At 39.9% G+C, this 14,514-nt stretch overlaps 1 protein-coding gene across 1 annotated transcript in view; it reads left to right on the top strand.

Moving 5' to 3' along the window:
- Positions 1-14,514, top strand: part of LOC126212752 (uncharacterized) — a 408,628-nt gene that overhangs the window by 393,198 nt on the left and 916 nt on the right. The window contains exon 22 of the mRNA XM_049940160.1: positions 13,217-13,277. Within this exon, the coding sequence (XP_049796117.1) occupies positions 13,217-13,277 (61 nt within the window). The remainder of the gene's footprint in view (positions 1-13,216; positions 13,278-14,514) is intronic.

Below are 14,514 nucleotides of genomic sequence, written 5' to 3'. Positions count from 1 at the left end.
TTGAAATTATGTGTTAAGTTTGTTTGAAGTCGCTAAGCAGTCTCATTCTCAAATACTAGACAAATAAAATCAGAGTATTAGTTCACTGTGCACACTGTCTCAAGGCAAACGCACAGGGTAAGTCAATTATTATCCGCAAAGTAGTTATAAAATTTTATTGTAATGAAATAGGAAACTTAAAAGAACATCATTTTTCAACATAGCCTCCTTGGGTTTCAATGCACTTGGCCCATTGTTGTACAAACCTCCTGATGCCCTCAGAAAAGAAGGTTCTCGGTTGAGCTGTGAGCCAGGAATGCACCACTTCTTTCACTGCTTTGTCAGAGGCAAATCGGTGGCACCTTAATGCCTGAGTGGACTAAACAAGTGATACTCAGAAGAGGCAAGATTGGGACTATACGGAGGATGATCCAGTAATTCAAATGTGAGTTTCTGGAGCGTTTCAGCAGTGTGGGCTGCAGTATGCGGACGGGTATTGTCGTGTAACAACACAAAACCTTTCGACAGTAATCCTCGGTGTTTGCTTCAAACTGCAGGCTTTAGCCTGGCAGTAAGCATCTCACTGTAATGTACACTGTTTATTGTTGTGCGCCTTTCCCTATAATGTTCCAGTACTGGACCTTGTGCATTCCAAAAAACCATAAGCATCAGTTTTCCAGCGGACGGTTGAGTCTTGAACTTTTTCTTGCACGGCGAATTTGGACGTTTCCATTCCGTACCCGGCCATTTACTCTCTGGCTCGTAATGACGGATCCATGTTTCATCAACAGTAATGATCCTGTCTAAGGAGTTGTCCCCTTCATTACCATGGTGATCCAAATGTCTCTTGCAGATGTCCAAGTGCATTTGTTTATGCAACTGTGTGAGTTGTTTTGGAACCCATCTTGCACAAACTTTACGAAACACAAGTCTGTTGTGGATGATTTCATAGGCAGAACTGTGGCTAATTTGCAGACGACGTGCCACTTCGTCAATAGTTAATCGTCTGTCTAAGAGAATCGTTTCACATGAACATTCAATGGTTTCTTCATTTGTGGTGGAAAACGGTCGTCCTGCTCCTTCATCGTGCTTAACACGTGCGATCATTTCGGAGTGTTTCAATGTATTCGTAGACACACCGTTGAGGCAAAACACAGTTCCCGTACTGTACCGAAAGTGTTTGATGAATTTCGGCCCCTGATATGCCTTCCGAGCACAAAAAAACGGATCACTGAACGTTGCTCTTCTTTGGTTCAAATAGACAGCAGAGCAGCCAAGAGTACAGGAGTACAGCACGGCAGTGATAACAAAACTAACCTAGCAGCTTGAAAATTGCAAAGATATAACAACAAATAAACAAAGCAAGCATCATCAACTGAAAACGACTGTGCTACCAAAATAAACAAAATTATAACTAAACTGTGGATAATAATTGACTTACCCTCGTATAACACTTGTCTTATTGTGTTTCTACGTAAGATTATACCCTTTAATGAGTAGATGATTCTAAATTTTTAAATTCAGTCTATAATTATACAAAATATTGGAAGTTCAGTCCGTTAGATAGGCAATGTGCAGCAGGATGATGGATTGTGCACCATTTTAGCTGCACTCTAATACAGATAGATTAGCAGTCCTAGAAAAAATGGGTTTGGATAAGAAAAATACTAATATCATAAAAGTGACCTTTACAATTACATTTTCGAAAGTTAAATTCGTGGGTGACCTATCAGAAACCTACGAAACAAAAACGTAGGTTTGACAAGGGGTGGGCTCTCACCATTGTTGATCAATTGTGCGCTTGAGAAAAAAGTAGTAAGTGGAACACAAATGTAAAGAGTGGTATAAGACTGAACTGTAAAAAGAAGAACCTTAAAGTAAATTGATGGAAGAAGCAAAGTGGCAAGTAATTGAACTAAAGAAACAAGCAGCTAAAACAGGTCTTCACACCGTAAAGAAAAATAAATAAGATCATGACAAACATCAAGAACCCACTAAAATGTCCTCAACAGTCGAGAACAAACGATTGAAATAGTAAAAGAATTTAAATATCTCAGAGAATGGATTAGTTGGAATGATAGGAAAGCAAAGCAATGGAATACAGAAAAAATAAACTTGAACTGGTGTTCCAACCAACAAAAGATACGTACAGCAAAAAATCCCTTTCATGGAGGTCGAGAGTTACACATTACAAGACAGTGATTAAACCAGAAGGAGTGTATGCTGCAAGAACACTAAAGAACAACTTCAAATGCCAAATGGAGAAACTTGATATAAAGGAAATAAAAATTTTAAGGAAAATTATAGTACCAAAATTCCAAGATAATAAGATAGTATAAATCAAAAATGAAACACACTACAAGAAAATTGAAAAAATTTCAGATATGGTGCAGAAAAAGGAGGATAAATTTTTTGTGCATCTTCCCAGAATGAACTCTTCACAGATTAATCAAACAAATCATTGACTTTTTCCATAACAGCAAAACAAAACCCATTTGGTTCAAAGAAACTGAGAAATATGTAGTAGAACTAAAGATTTCGGAAAAATCACTTATCAGTTGAATGGCTAAATTAATTACTGAAGATGAAAATATAAGATTCCGAGACAAATCTACATAAAAACGCAAACACATGATCTCAGGAGAGAGGAAAAGAAGATCGGCAGAAAATGATTGATCCAACATACTCCAAAGATGGTGAAACATATGAAGAAAAGACAGTGTTTTGTTATAGAGGATCACCTCTTGTCTTTAGTTAAACTGTATGCTCTTTCCATATTAGAAATTCTTACATACACTGCACTTATTTCTAATCCATTCTGCAGTATGTTTTCTCAACCATTTTTATTTTATCTGTTGGTATTGCTATTTATTTTAGTGCATTTAGTTTATTTCAGCTGAAGTTCCAAGACCTGTTCCATTTCTTATTTTACATAAAGGACAGATTTGAGCAATCAATGACCTCTCGGATTGGTGGAAAGAATTTAAAGTTATATTTATGTAAACGGCTTTTAACTGCTTTTAGGAATTTTTGAAATTGCGTTACATAATACACAGCTGTCTTCTTTCTTCATTGTAACAATTAATTTCTGATTATAAAAGCAACACTCAACAATGCATGTTATAAATCCAACCCTTTGTCATAAATTGGAAATATTCCGTCACAGCAAGATGTGTACATAACCTAATCATTCAATCCAGTCTTCAGTATTCAGTCTGAAATATGAGTGAAACAAACCGTATTGACTGTATACTGCTTAAAACAGTCCCTAAACAGGATTTACATAATGATTATTCCTTTTAGGGCTCAAAGATGATGAGAGTATAAAGTGTAATTGATTGTTACAATAGAGAAACATTACAGTTGTTTATTATAGAGTGTTAGTACAGTCTCTCCCTGCCTATAAAACGTTCTTTCTAAGGAACTATTCAGTTTCTTGCAAATGTTAGCTTAACTTGTAATTTTTTTTAAATTTATTTATTTATTTTTTATTTTTATTTTACCACTGTACTTCCAGAATGGCTCCATTTTTTTCTAAAAGAACCTCTACAGAGTACTCTATTTCCCGCCATGTCTTTGACAACTTCTCTTCTGTCACCATCTGTACAGTATCTCATACGATGCTGTAAAAGTTTGCACATCAGAAACTTGTGAACTGAAAGCTTTACCCTTACCTTAACTCATCAAAAACAGTCAAGATGGGTTGTGTGTGATGACTGTGTCGGCCATGGTGTTGGACCGTCTGTGCTAAACTGTCTGTGTGGAAAGGTTTCGCCCAACCAAAACTGGCAAACTAATAGCCCCCAGTGTGGTGGAGCACCATTGCGTTGAAACACTACCCGTTGTTCAAATCACTGCCACTGATGTGCTGTGTGAAGAGTAGAAGAGTGCTCGTAAGAACTTCATGAGTTAAGTTACCATTTGCAACAAACTGCATAGCTCCTAAAAAATATTTTTTTGTTAGCAGGCAAAGACTTAATACTCACCCTGTATTATGCTGTTCTAAAAATGCTAGGCAAGTGACCTTAATTCCATTCAAGTTCCCGCATAGAATAGACGGAAAGTCATCGAGTAAAATAGAAGTAATATCCGGTGTTCCCCAAGGAAGTGTTATAGGCCCTCTGTTGTTCCTTATCTATATTAACGACATAGGAGACAATCTGAGTAGCTGTCTTAAATTGTTTGCAGATGATGCTGTCATTTACCGTCCTGTAAAGTCATCAGATGATCAAAACGACTTGCAAAATGATTTAGATAAGATATCTGTATGGTGTGAAAAGTGGCAGTTGACCCTGAATAAGGAAAAGTTTGAAGTTATTCACATGAGTACTAAAAGAAATTTCGATTACGCGATAAGTCACACAAATCTGAGGGCTGCAAATTCAACTAAATAGTTAGGGATTACTATTTCAAATAACCTAAATTGGAACGATCACATAGATAATATTGTGGGTAGAGCAAACCAAAGACTGTGATTCATTGGCATAACACTTAGGAGGTGCAACAGGTCTACCAAAGAGACTGCTTACACTACACTTGCCCTCATTATTCTGGAGTATTGCTGTGCGGTGTGCGATCTGCACCAGGTGGGACTGACAGATGACATCGAAAAGAAGGGCAGCTCGTTTAGTATTATTGCAAAATAGGGGAGATAGTGTCGCAGACATGATACGTGAATTGGAGTGGCAATCATTAAAACAAAGGCGTTTTTCGTTGCGACGGGATCTTCTCGTGAAATTTCAATCACCAGATTCCTCCCCCGATTGCGAAAACATTCTGTTGGCACCCACCTACATAGGGAGAAATGATCATCACGATAAAATCAGAAATCAGGGCTCGCACAGAAAAATTTAAGTGCTCGTTTTTCCAGCGTGCCGTTTGAGAATGGAACTGTAGAGAGACAGCACGAAGGTGATTCATTGAACCCTCTGCCAGGCACTTTATTGTGAATAGCAGATTAATCACGTAGATGTCGATGTAGATGTATGTGATGTTTGAACTCCAAATTTAAGATCTGTGTAATTTTTTCCTAAAATTCAGTTAAACTGTAAATGTGATAACCCATCCACCTTAGACCTGCTTTTAATTCCAGTGGCTGAGGCTTTCACCCATAAATCTGCCTTTGGAGATTATTAATAATTTTTAATTGGTCAACAAATATCACACTTCACTTATTTCCCTGTGTTTTGGCCATTTAGGTATATTAAAGTTACTGCCTTGTCGAGTGTCTGTCACACTGCAGACACGTCAACTCCAGACGTAGCTGACGTGACCTGTGGGTCGGTTGCAGGTTTGAGCGGGCTCCCTCGCCCCACCCGCTCCTCCCCCGCCCCCGCACCTGCGGCGGCCTCGGGGAGAGCGGAGCCTCCGCAGCAGCTCCGGCGCGCCTCGGGCACACTGCACACCTCTTCGAATTGGTCTTCCAGGGTCTCCTTCTTTTCTACACATTTTGTATATAATTGCATTTTTGTTACTCTGTACATTGGGTTTGTTACTGCAGCCCCATTGCAAATCAAAACGAGCACAAATGCTCGAGATTTTTTTAGACAGTGTATTACAGTATTTAAGCTTTTTACAGCGTTTTTTAGTGAGCAGATGTGAATGAGCCTTTTTGCTACTTCATGTGGTAGTACTGTGTGTGTGTGTGTGTGTGTGTGTGTGTGTGTGTGTGTGTGTGTGATGCTTCCACACTGTAAAAGAGCCCAAAGTGTTTTGTTTTTAATAGTTTATATAAATTACATAGTGTACAAAGATTGCTGTACTGATACCCTGCAAAAGCAGCATACAGCCATGTGAAGTCTTGACAGCTTTGAAAACTTCATCTGGCAACATGGATCTCTCTCTCTCTCTCTCTCTCTCTCTCTCTCTCCCCCCCCCCCCCCCTCTCTCTCTCTCTCTCTCTCTCTCTCTCTCTCTCTCTCTCTCCCTCCCCCTCTCTCCCCCCCTCGCCCCCTCTCTCTCTCCCCCCCTCGCCCCCTCTCTCTCCCCCCTCTCCCTTCCCCCTCTCTCCCTCCCCCCTCTCTCCCTCCCCCCTCTCTCCCTCCCCCCTCTCCCCCTCTCCCCCCTCTCTCCCTCTCCCCCCTCTCTCTCTCCCTCTCTCTCTCCCCCCTCTCTCCCCCTCCCTCCCTCTCCCCCTCCCTCTCTCTCTCCCCCTCCCTCTCTCTCTCCCCCTCCCCCTCTCTCCCTCTCCCTCCCCCCCTCTCTCTCCCTCCCCTCCCCACCTCAAGAATAAACTACCTATAGAAATACCTCTTTATGAAAAGGAAAATTCACTTCAAAAAAAGTGTAACATTACAGTCTGGCTGAATGGCTGACCAGTACTTAACATTCAGGAGACAAAATTCCAAGTACTACCTATAGACACTTGTCTGGCCTGGTGGTGTAGTGGTAAACAGAGAGGTTGTGGGATTGAAGCCTGACTGAGCCATGAAAATTTGCAGTCTGCATTTAATCTGGTCTTCACCTGTCAGTGATGTGGACAGTGGCTAAGAGTGATGTGAGGTTCATATTCTCCATTACACTGCAGGTTACCTCTCTGGCAGTTGGGTAACTGGGGTATGTTACGGACGTACAAGTTGCCGGAGTGGTGTCCCATAGGAAGACTTGCACTCGGCAACTGAGCCACACACAAGTATTATAAACACTTTTACAGTACGGAAAAAACTTTACTTCGCTTTCAGAACTGTTAGTTTGTCTCTCTCAGGAAGAAGATAGGACAGGCTATGAAAGATTGCAAAGGAGCAGGAGCTCATCCACCACTCGGACCTACTTTTCTGTGTGTACATTGGCAGTACTTGAAATTGCCTCTCCTTGAGGTCAATTCTAGAAGTATCTCTGTTAGTAGCATCACTGAGAATTAGGAGTGTCGTCTTTTGTTTTTGGAAACAAATATATCCCACTTAATACCCGTCACTTGTCCGAGTTGAGTTAGCTTGGGGGAGCAGTATTTCATTCTCAATAACAGTTCTCCAGAGAAATTAGCAACCTATAAGCATTACTCAAACATGTATTGAATGTGGTGCTAATAGTCTAATATCTCTCACTATTTTTAATGGTTTGTTCGAATCAGAAGCATCAGACTACAAATAAAGAGCAAAAAGAAGCAAGTCAAAGTTATGAGTGTTGGACAGACAAGTAAACTTCCAGCATTTGTATCAGATGCACACAAAACAGCAGGTAAATATGTGCAGAGCACTAGTTTAGCCTAGAAGTAATATCAATTGAAGACTTGAAATGAAAAAGGCTCTAAGTGCCAAAATCATGAATTTGAGGAAAATGAGTTTTAAGTGTACTGAATAATTAATGTCTATAATTGCACTATTAATGTGTTTTATTTGAAAGTTAAGCGTAGTATGGATCTAGTTTCAAAGGGAAATTACGAACATTCTATTGTAATAGCATGAAAAACTTGCTGAAAGTGGAAATTCAATGAAAAGCTCCAAGTGGCATAGCTCAGTACTCGGCAAAAAGTTTGCATTTTCGTGATGCCCCTTACTCGTACACCTTTTCTGAAAATAGGGACACCTCCGCAGGCCTCCTGGTCTTAACTAAATGAGGCTTAAGTTTATCCAACCAGAGCCACTGTACTTTTGATATGTTTAGATTTGCTGTGTTTGTATTACAATCTGCTGCTTTCTTGAAATCCAACAAGGCAGATGCATTCATGTTACTGATTACAAATGGCTGTATCATGTCTTTTACATCTTCTGGAACAATACGTCTGGTAATTCAAGAATAAACATTCTGTCCAGTTATGTGCAGATTAACGATCAGTAATGAGACTTATTTCTTGTGCTGGATGAGATTTTATAGAATGGATTTATTGCTTGAATAGTGTATTCATCCCCTCCATTTTTCAGCTTTTCTCTTATTGCAGCCACCGTACCTTCTCCTTTAATTTGTCACTTCTTTCCATTCAAATTGTTACAAACACCTGCTGACTCCGCCATTTTATCTAACACGGAGGAGTAAGCGTGTGGAACATTGAGCCTTAAATATCTTAACAGCAGTGGCTGTTAAACTGCATCCCATCTATTGGTTGCATTTGTTATTACATTTTGTTTGTGGCAGTTTGAGCCTTTTACACATTATTGGGCTTCACATGTCAATCACATTTAACACGAAACTTCAAAATTCCCTGTTGTGCCACTTAGAGCCTCGTTTATTTCAAGTCTGCAGTTGTGTTAGCACCCCAACATTCTGACTAGTGCTACTATACAGAACCTGTGAATACAACAATAGTTAAAATACCATCAAACGGGGTGATTTCGGACGGTTTTGTCGTTACTTTGATTGTAACTTTCATTTATATTGTTAGATTAAATTGATTGTAATGGAAGTGGTAGGGTATATGTGTAACAAATAAAATATCGCAGAACCAGAAAGTGTACGTGTAGGTATATTTGAGGCAGTTAAATATAGTGGCCGAAGTCACCCCTAAGGATTGGGGTGATTTCGGACAGGTGTGTTTTTTAAATCTCTGTCCGAAGTTACAGTTATAGAGGGCAAATTTGGACAGTTACTGCCTTTTTCTTTTTTTTTTTAATTCTACATTCTTTTTATTTGATTTTGGTGACATTTTACACATTTTAAGGCAGCCCTTTGTTACGAATAAGTGATATGGAATAATATAATGGATTTTATATATTACAGATAAGTTTTTATTTTGCAAGAATTTAAATGGTGGTGGTTGTTGGGATGTTTAAGGGGGATTAAACAGCGAAGGTCATCAGTCCACAAGAATTTAAATAAACAGTCTCTTTGTTCACTTCTGCATGAGCTAATTTAATATTTTCGCTTAAGCGAATGGAAAGATCTTCTGACTGTGGCTTGAGGAATAAATGCACCCATTCGTCTCCTGGCAAATTATTACGATATTTCTTCTCTTTTCGGCTAGATTTATCAAGGTAGCCTTTAACTAAATATCTAATATCCAATTTAGTGAAGGGAAATCCCCAATGTGCAGCCCTCAAGATACCTTCTTCTTTATTTAGCACTGGTTGTCCTCACATTTTTTTTTCGGATGTGCTTCCTGCACTTTATTTTGTAGGGTTGATTTAGGTATACCATACAAACCGCATGCTTTTCTGTACGATTATTTACCACTCTAAATATCATGAACAGCTTTATCTAAAAGTTCCACGTCATAATTACACCATACTGTAGCATCTCTCCTGCTCTTATACGTTCTTGGCATAGTCCGAAATCAACCCACACAGTACACAGTTTTACAAAAACTGTCGTTATTTTATAACCTTGCACGAGAAACTCAACAAACTTGTACAGAAATTGTCTCAGTGCTGTTAGCTATTGAGCACGTCGACAATTACAGTTACAATAACTTCCCGCTCGGCCCAACAATAGAAAGTTTGCACTTTACGATAATGCACAGATTTTTAACACTGAGACTGTTGGTCAATTATTAACCTAGGGAAACAATTGACAGAAAATAAAAGTTGTGGAAAGTGATAAATGCAATCTTGTGCTTAAAATAACTGGCGCAGGGACGTTAAAATAAGTAGCTCTTTGTTTCTATGCAGTAACAAAGAGCAAATAAGCCATACTGTCCGAATTTGCCCCGGTGTCCAAAATAACCCCGTTTGATGGTACCATTCAGAAGCCAAAACCGTGCACTTTTGAACATGTGCTTTACAGTAATATTCATAAGTTACTGTTATCACAAATTCATTGAGATTTTGTCATGCATTAGTCAATTATTCGTCAGTAGTCGTGTATTAAGCTTTAGTCGTCACAGTTCAGTAAATTACGCATTTGTTCATTGAAAGTGTTATACTGTATAACACTTCATCGAATAACATCAGATAAAATAGCAAATGCGCTCCTGCGTACATAGAAAGCATTGAGTAATAAAGCTGTGACCTATAGGGTCTCAAACTTTGCTCGAATGAACCAGAGAAGGGCAACACAGAAACTACTGCCAGAAACTGGTTAAAGACTTTTGTGATGGATGCATTGTGTTCCAGGAGGCTCTTTTAAATCTTCTGATTAAAACTTGTTCAGCTCACACAGAATTTTGAAGGTGTTATATGGTTTTGCTTGTAGTTAAAGGAAAAGGGGGAGAAAGAAACTGGTCACGAAATAATAAAAAAAAGACGAAGTGCTACCTAAGCCCACTGCATAACTTGACCAACAGTATCAGAAAACTGCTTTTCTTAACATCACAAACCACAATTTTGCCAACTTTGCAAGCATATTTTTGGCACTCCCATCACAAGATATCTGTTTCCTGACGCGCTTTGAGATGCATTTCCTTTGCTGTACTTTTCCAAAAATTTGACCCCTGAGCACACTACTCTTTGCTCTGATTTTCTTGAGCTCTGGTAGAGTGTGGCATGGAACCAGAGAGAGTATTCCCCACCTCCTGCCTCATGTTGTTTCTGCAGTGTGTCTGCCAGAGTAGAATTGCTCCATTAGGACCCAATACCACACTTTATGATCCTGCTTTACAACTTTTGCAGATTACCATCCAGTTTTCTAGTACTGGTGTTTCCCTATGTTATTTGTGGCTCTTTTTTGCAACCCACAACTATTGCCTCTCCTGTACCACCCTCTCAGAATAGCACTTGCACTCAGCTTTGTCAGTTATTTGATGTATACAGGGTGTTTCACAGTTTGTATTACAGGTTTCTGCGAGTTGCAGAAGAGACTTAGCAGGTAATGCCTGTACATATCCAGCGATCACAGGCCCTGCAGACCTTGACCTGCTTCCACAAGCTGCCTCCATTCCTTTCTGTTTTCTGATCAGTCTCCAATACCCAGCGCCAGCACGTCCTTCTCCGGGTCACCCGTCCCGCACCGCCTGGGTCATCATGTGGGGCGTCTGGTGTTCGGTTTCCACTCGAGTGCTTTCTTCGCCTGTCTTTCTTCTGGCATACGGGCTGTATGGTCTGTCTACTGGAGTCTTTTGCTCTTCAGCTTCTGTAGGATTGCTGTTTCTTGTACCAAGAGGTAGAATTGCTCATTCTTCCTCCTCCTCATCCTCCATTATTCTTTATCTAAGTTGGGTCCCCACGTCTTCCTCATTGCTCTTCTTTCAAGTACTAATAATTTTTCCATCTCTCATTTAGTCGTGCTCCAGATTCCTGAGCACTACACGACTGCTGGGCCTATCCATGCATTGTAGATTCTTACCTCAGTGTTTGCCGATCTCGATTTTGAACTCGGCGTTTACCCAAGGGAATACTTGCATTCCATTCCCACTGCTATTCTTTCCATAATATCAATTCCTATGCAGTTTTCACTGGTTAACCAATATCCATGTATCTGGACTGCTGAACTCGCGTGAAATTCTTCCTGCTCTCGTCTTCTTCCTAATTGCATAAACTCCGTTTTGTGTCTCAGTTCACTTTTAGCCAAACCTTCTGTGTGTAGTTGTCCATTTTCTGGTAAATTTATTTCAACTCGTGGTGTGATTCACTCAACCTACTACTACGTCATCTCCATATGTGAGACAATCGAAGTTACAATCCATTTGTACTCCTATTTGTACTCCTATTGCCTACATTCCCTTATTACATTTTCATAATTAGCCCATTTCTGGAAATGTACTGTTTGGATGTAAAATAAGTTTGAAGGTCAGATGACTCATTATTTCCTGCTTTGCGGTTCACAGAGACCAGAGATGACAATCTCTGACCTGTGCGCTCGACAGTAGCTGCTCCGTGTGGCGAGTTCAGAGCTCGTGGTCTTGTGGCTAGCATTGCTCCCTCTGCATCACGGGGTCCCGGGTTTGATTCCTGGCTGGATTGAGATTTTCTTTGCCAGGGACTGGGTGTCTGTGTTGTCATCGTCATTTCATCATCATCATCATGTGACAGTGGCTAGATTGGACCGTGTAAAAATCAGTACTTTCTACGAGTGCTGATGACCACGCAGTTGAGTGCCCCATAAATCAAACATAATCATTGTCATCCACATGGAAATGAGGTGTATTTGCTGTGTGTGCTTTGAGACACACAGTCCACAAACCCACCTACCAGTCTCTTGCAGCTGTTGTTACAGTCAGATAAAGATAGTATGTTACGGACTGAGGCGATCCAGAAAATGTTCTCGATGCAGGCATTTTGTGGCTTTTCCTTACATACCAGATTGTGTAGCAGGGGATTTGAAAGTTATCTGAAGGTCACACTTATTTTACATCCAAATGGTACGTTTATGTAGGTAGGTTCATTGTCGAAACTTTATGTGCTAAATTCCCTCTACAATCCCTAAAATCCTGAAACAAATTTTGAAACATACTGTATTTTCTGATCTGTCTTCCTGTATAGTTTTTACTCTCCGTCACTCCCTCTAGTAGTAAGGAAGTTATTCCCTGCTGTGTTAATGCATGTCCTGCCATCTTGTCCCTTCTTCTTGTCACTGGTTTCCATGAATTCCTTTCCGCAACAGTTTTACGGAGGTCTTCCTCATTTCTTATCATTCCACTTAATTCTCAACATATTTCACAGCACTACATCACACTTACTTCAACTCTCTTTTTTCTGGTTTTCCCACAGTGTGGGATTCACTTCAATACAACGCTGTGCACACCAAATGTACATTCTCAGGCATTTATTTCTCTAATTAAGAAGTTTTATGATAGTGATGTCTTTTTGTGAAGATGCTCCATTTGTCTGTACTAATCTGCTTCTTTTGCCTTCACTATTACCTCCATCGTGCATTATTTTGCTTCCGAGGTAGCAGAAATGTTTCACTTCATCTACTATGTTGTCCCAAATTTCTGTGTGTAAGCTTATCGGTAATCTCAAGTCTGCTGCTTCTCATTACTTTTGTGTCCCTTTGGTTGGTTCTCTCTCTCTCTCTCTCTCTCTCTCTCTCTCTCTCTCTCTCCCTCCCTCCCTCCCTCCCCCTCTTACCCCCCCCCCTCCCAATCCATATTCTGTGATTGGCAAGGTGTCCATTCCATTTGACAGGTACTGCAATTCTTCCACAGATGGCAGCAATGCACTTAGCTGAATCATATTGATATTTTTTTCACCCTGAATTTTAGTCCCACTTCTGGATGTTTGTTTTTTCTTCCCCTTCATTGCATCTTAAATATCTAGTTGAACAGTAGAGGGGAATACAGCATCTGTACCTTACACCCTTATTAATCTGATTACTTCTCTTTTGGTCTTCCATTCTTATCATTTTCTCCTGATTCTTTCACATTCTGTGTGTGGTAGCCAGAGGTAACACTGCTGTTTGCATTGAATTGCCTTGCACACTTTTCTTGCAGAAAATTGTGTGCCAAGTTACAGAACAAAGCAGTGCTCGAGCATATGCATTTCGACTACCAGGTAATGGGAATGACCGAGCTATTGGAGCCACAAGAGGGTCAGCCGTGTTCTTTGTTGTAGAACAGGTGGTCTCAGACACGATTGTGGAGCACAGGTGGCTAAGAAAAGTTGGTGGACTCATACTTGGAAGAGGCGAGGTTCGGGTCCCAGTCTGATTTCCCACATTAAAGTTTTCTCTGCTTTCCCTAAATAAATTGGGGAAAATGCTGACACTGTTCCTTCCACAAGGCTCTCTTGTCCGATCTTTGCAAGTTTTCAATCTCCTTTGAAATTGCTTAAAGGACACCAAATTCAGAAACTAGTTGCTTTACTATAAACTTTTATAAACAACATATTTCAGAACAGTGCTTTTAAGGTGCAAATAATTTATTATTCGACCAATCTTTGGGGCTACGCAATTGTCGGGAATCTTACTGTGGCATTTATCATATCCGAGTTGGTGTCACATACGGTGGCTAGCTACTTTCTGTTGGCATCACTTCACTTAGGTACACCTCCCACTCCCAGGAGCAACTGGTAAGTTTGTACCTCAGTCGTACTGCTCACGTAAGACAGAAATACTGAGAGCTTCCAGAAACCGGTGAACTCCTATTTCGCACACTGAGTATATTTTCAATCGCATCAGATTTTTGGCAGTCGTCCTGACACAATAAAAGTACAAACACCCATATTAGTTCATTGACCTTGTATCACAAGTACACACATTTGGCAGCCTTGTAGCAAGGAGAGCTCCATATATGTCAAACTGATGAATGTTTTGAAAAGGGGGCAGCATTCAACATAATATTGAGTGAAAGCAGGAGCAAAAACAAAAACGTCATCAAATTGTCTGATTGTCTCTCTGCTTCAAATGCAATGAATCACAGTTACCATAACTTTCCCTTCCCATCTAATTTATCCAAAAATGGTCATTTTGATGTTATCACAATGAGATGGTGTGTTTTTATGGTTTGTCACGGCAACAATGGTGACAGCAATATTAAATTCAATTTTCAAATCCCTTTGGATATATTGATGAAAGGATGGTTTGGTCTAAGTTTTTTGTAATAAACTTGACACTAACATCTAACTTTGATCTACGTTATAATTTTGCAATATGAAAATGCACAGTCTGTTCGTCAATTGCACTACATAACAAGTCCCCCGTGGCCTCAGACAGATATACATCTATATGTTTGTAACAGTTAGAGTGTAACTTTACGTTATTACAGAGTTCATCAAAATCACTTTTACTACT

The sequence above is a fragment of the Schistocerca nitens genome, chromosome 11 (genome assembly GCF_023898315.1).
Source record: "Schistocerca nitens isolate TAMUIC-IGC-003100 chromosome 11, iqSchNite1.1, whole genome shotgun sequence".
Taxonomy (NCBI): domain Eukaryota; kingdom Metazoa; phylum Arthropoda; class Insecta; order Orthoptera; family Acrididae; genus Schistocerca; species Schistocerca nitens.
Note: the sequence above shows the minus strand (reverse complement) of the source record. Positions and strands in the feature narration are given on the sequence as shown.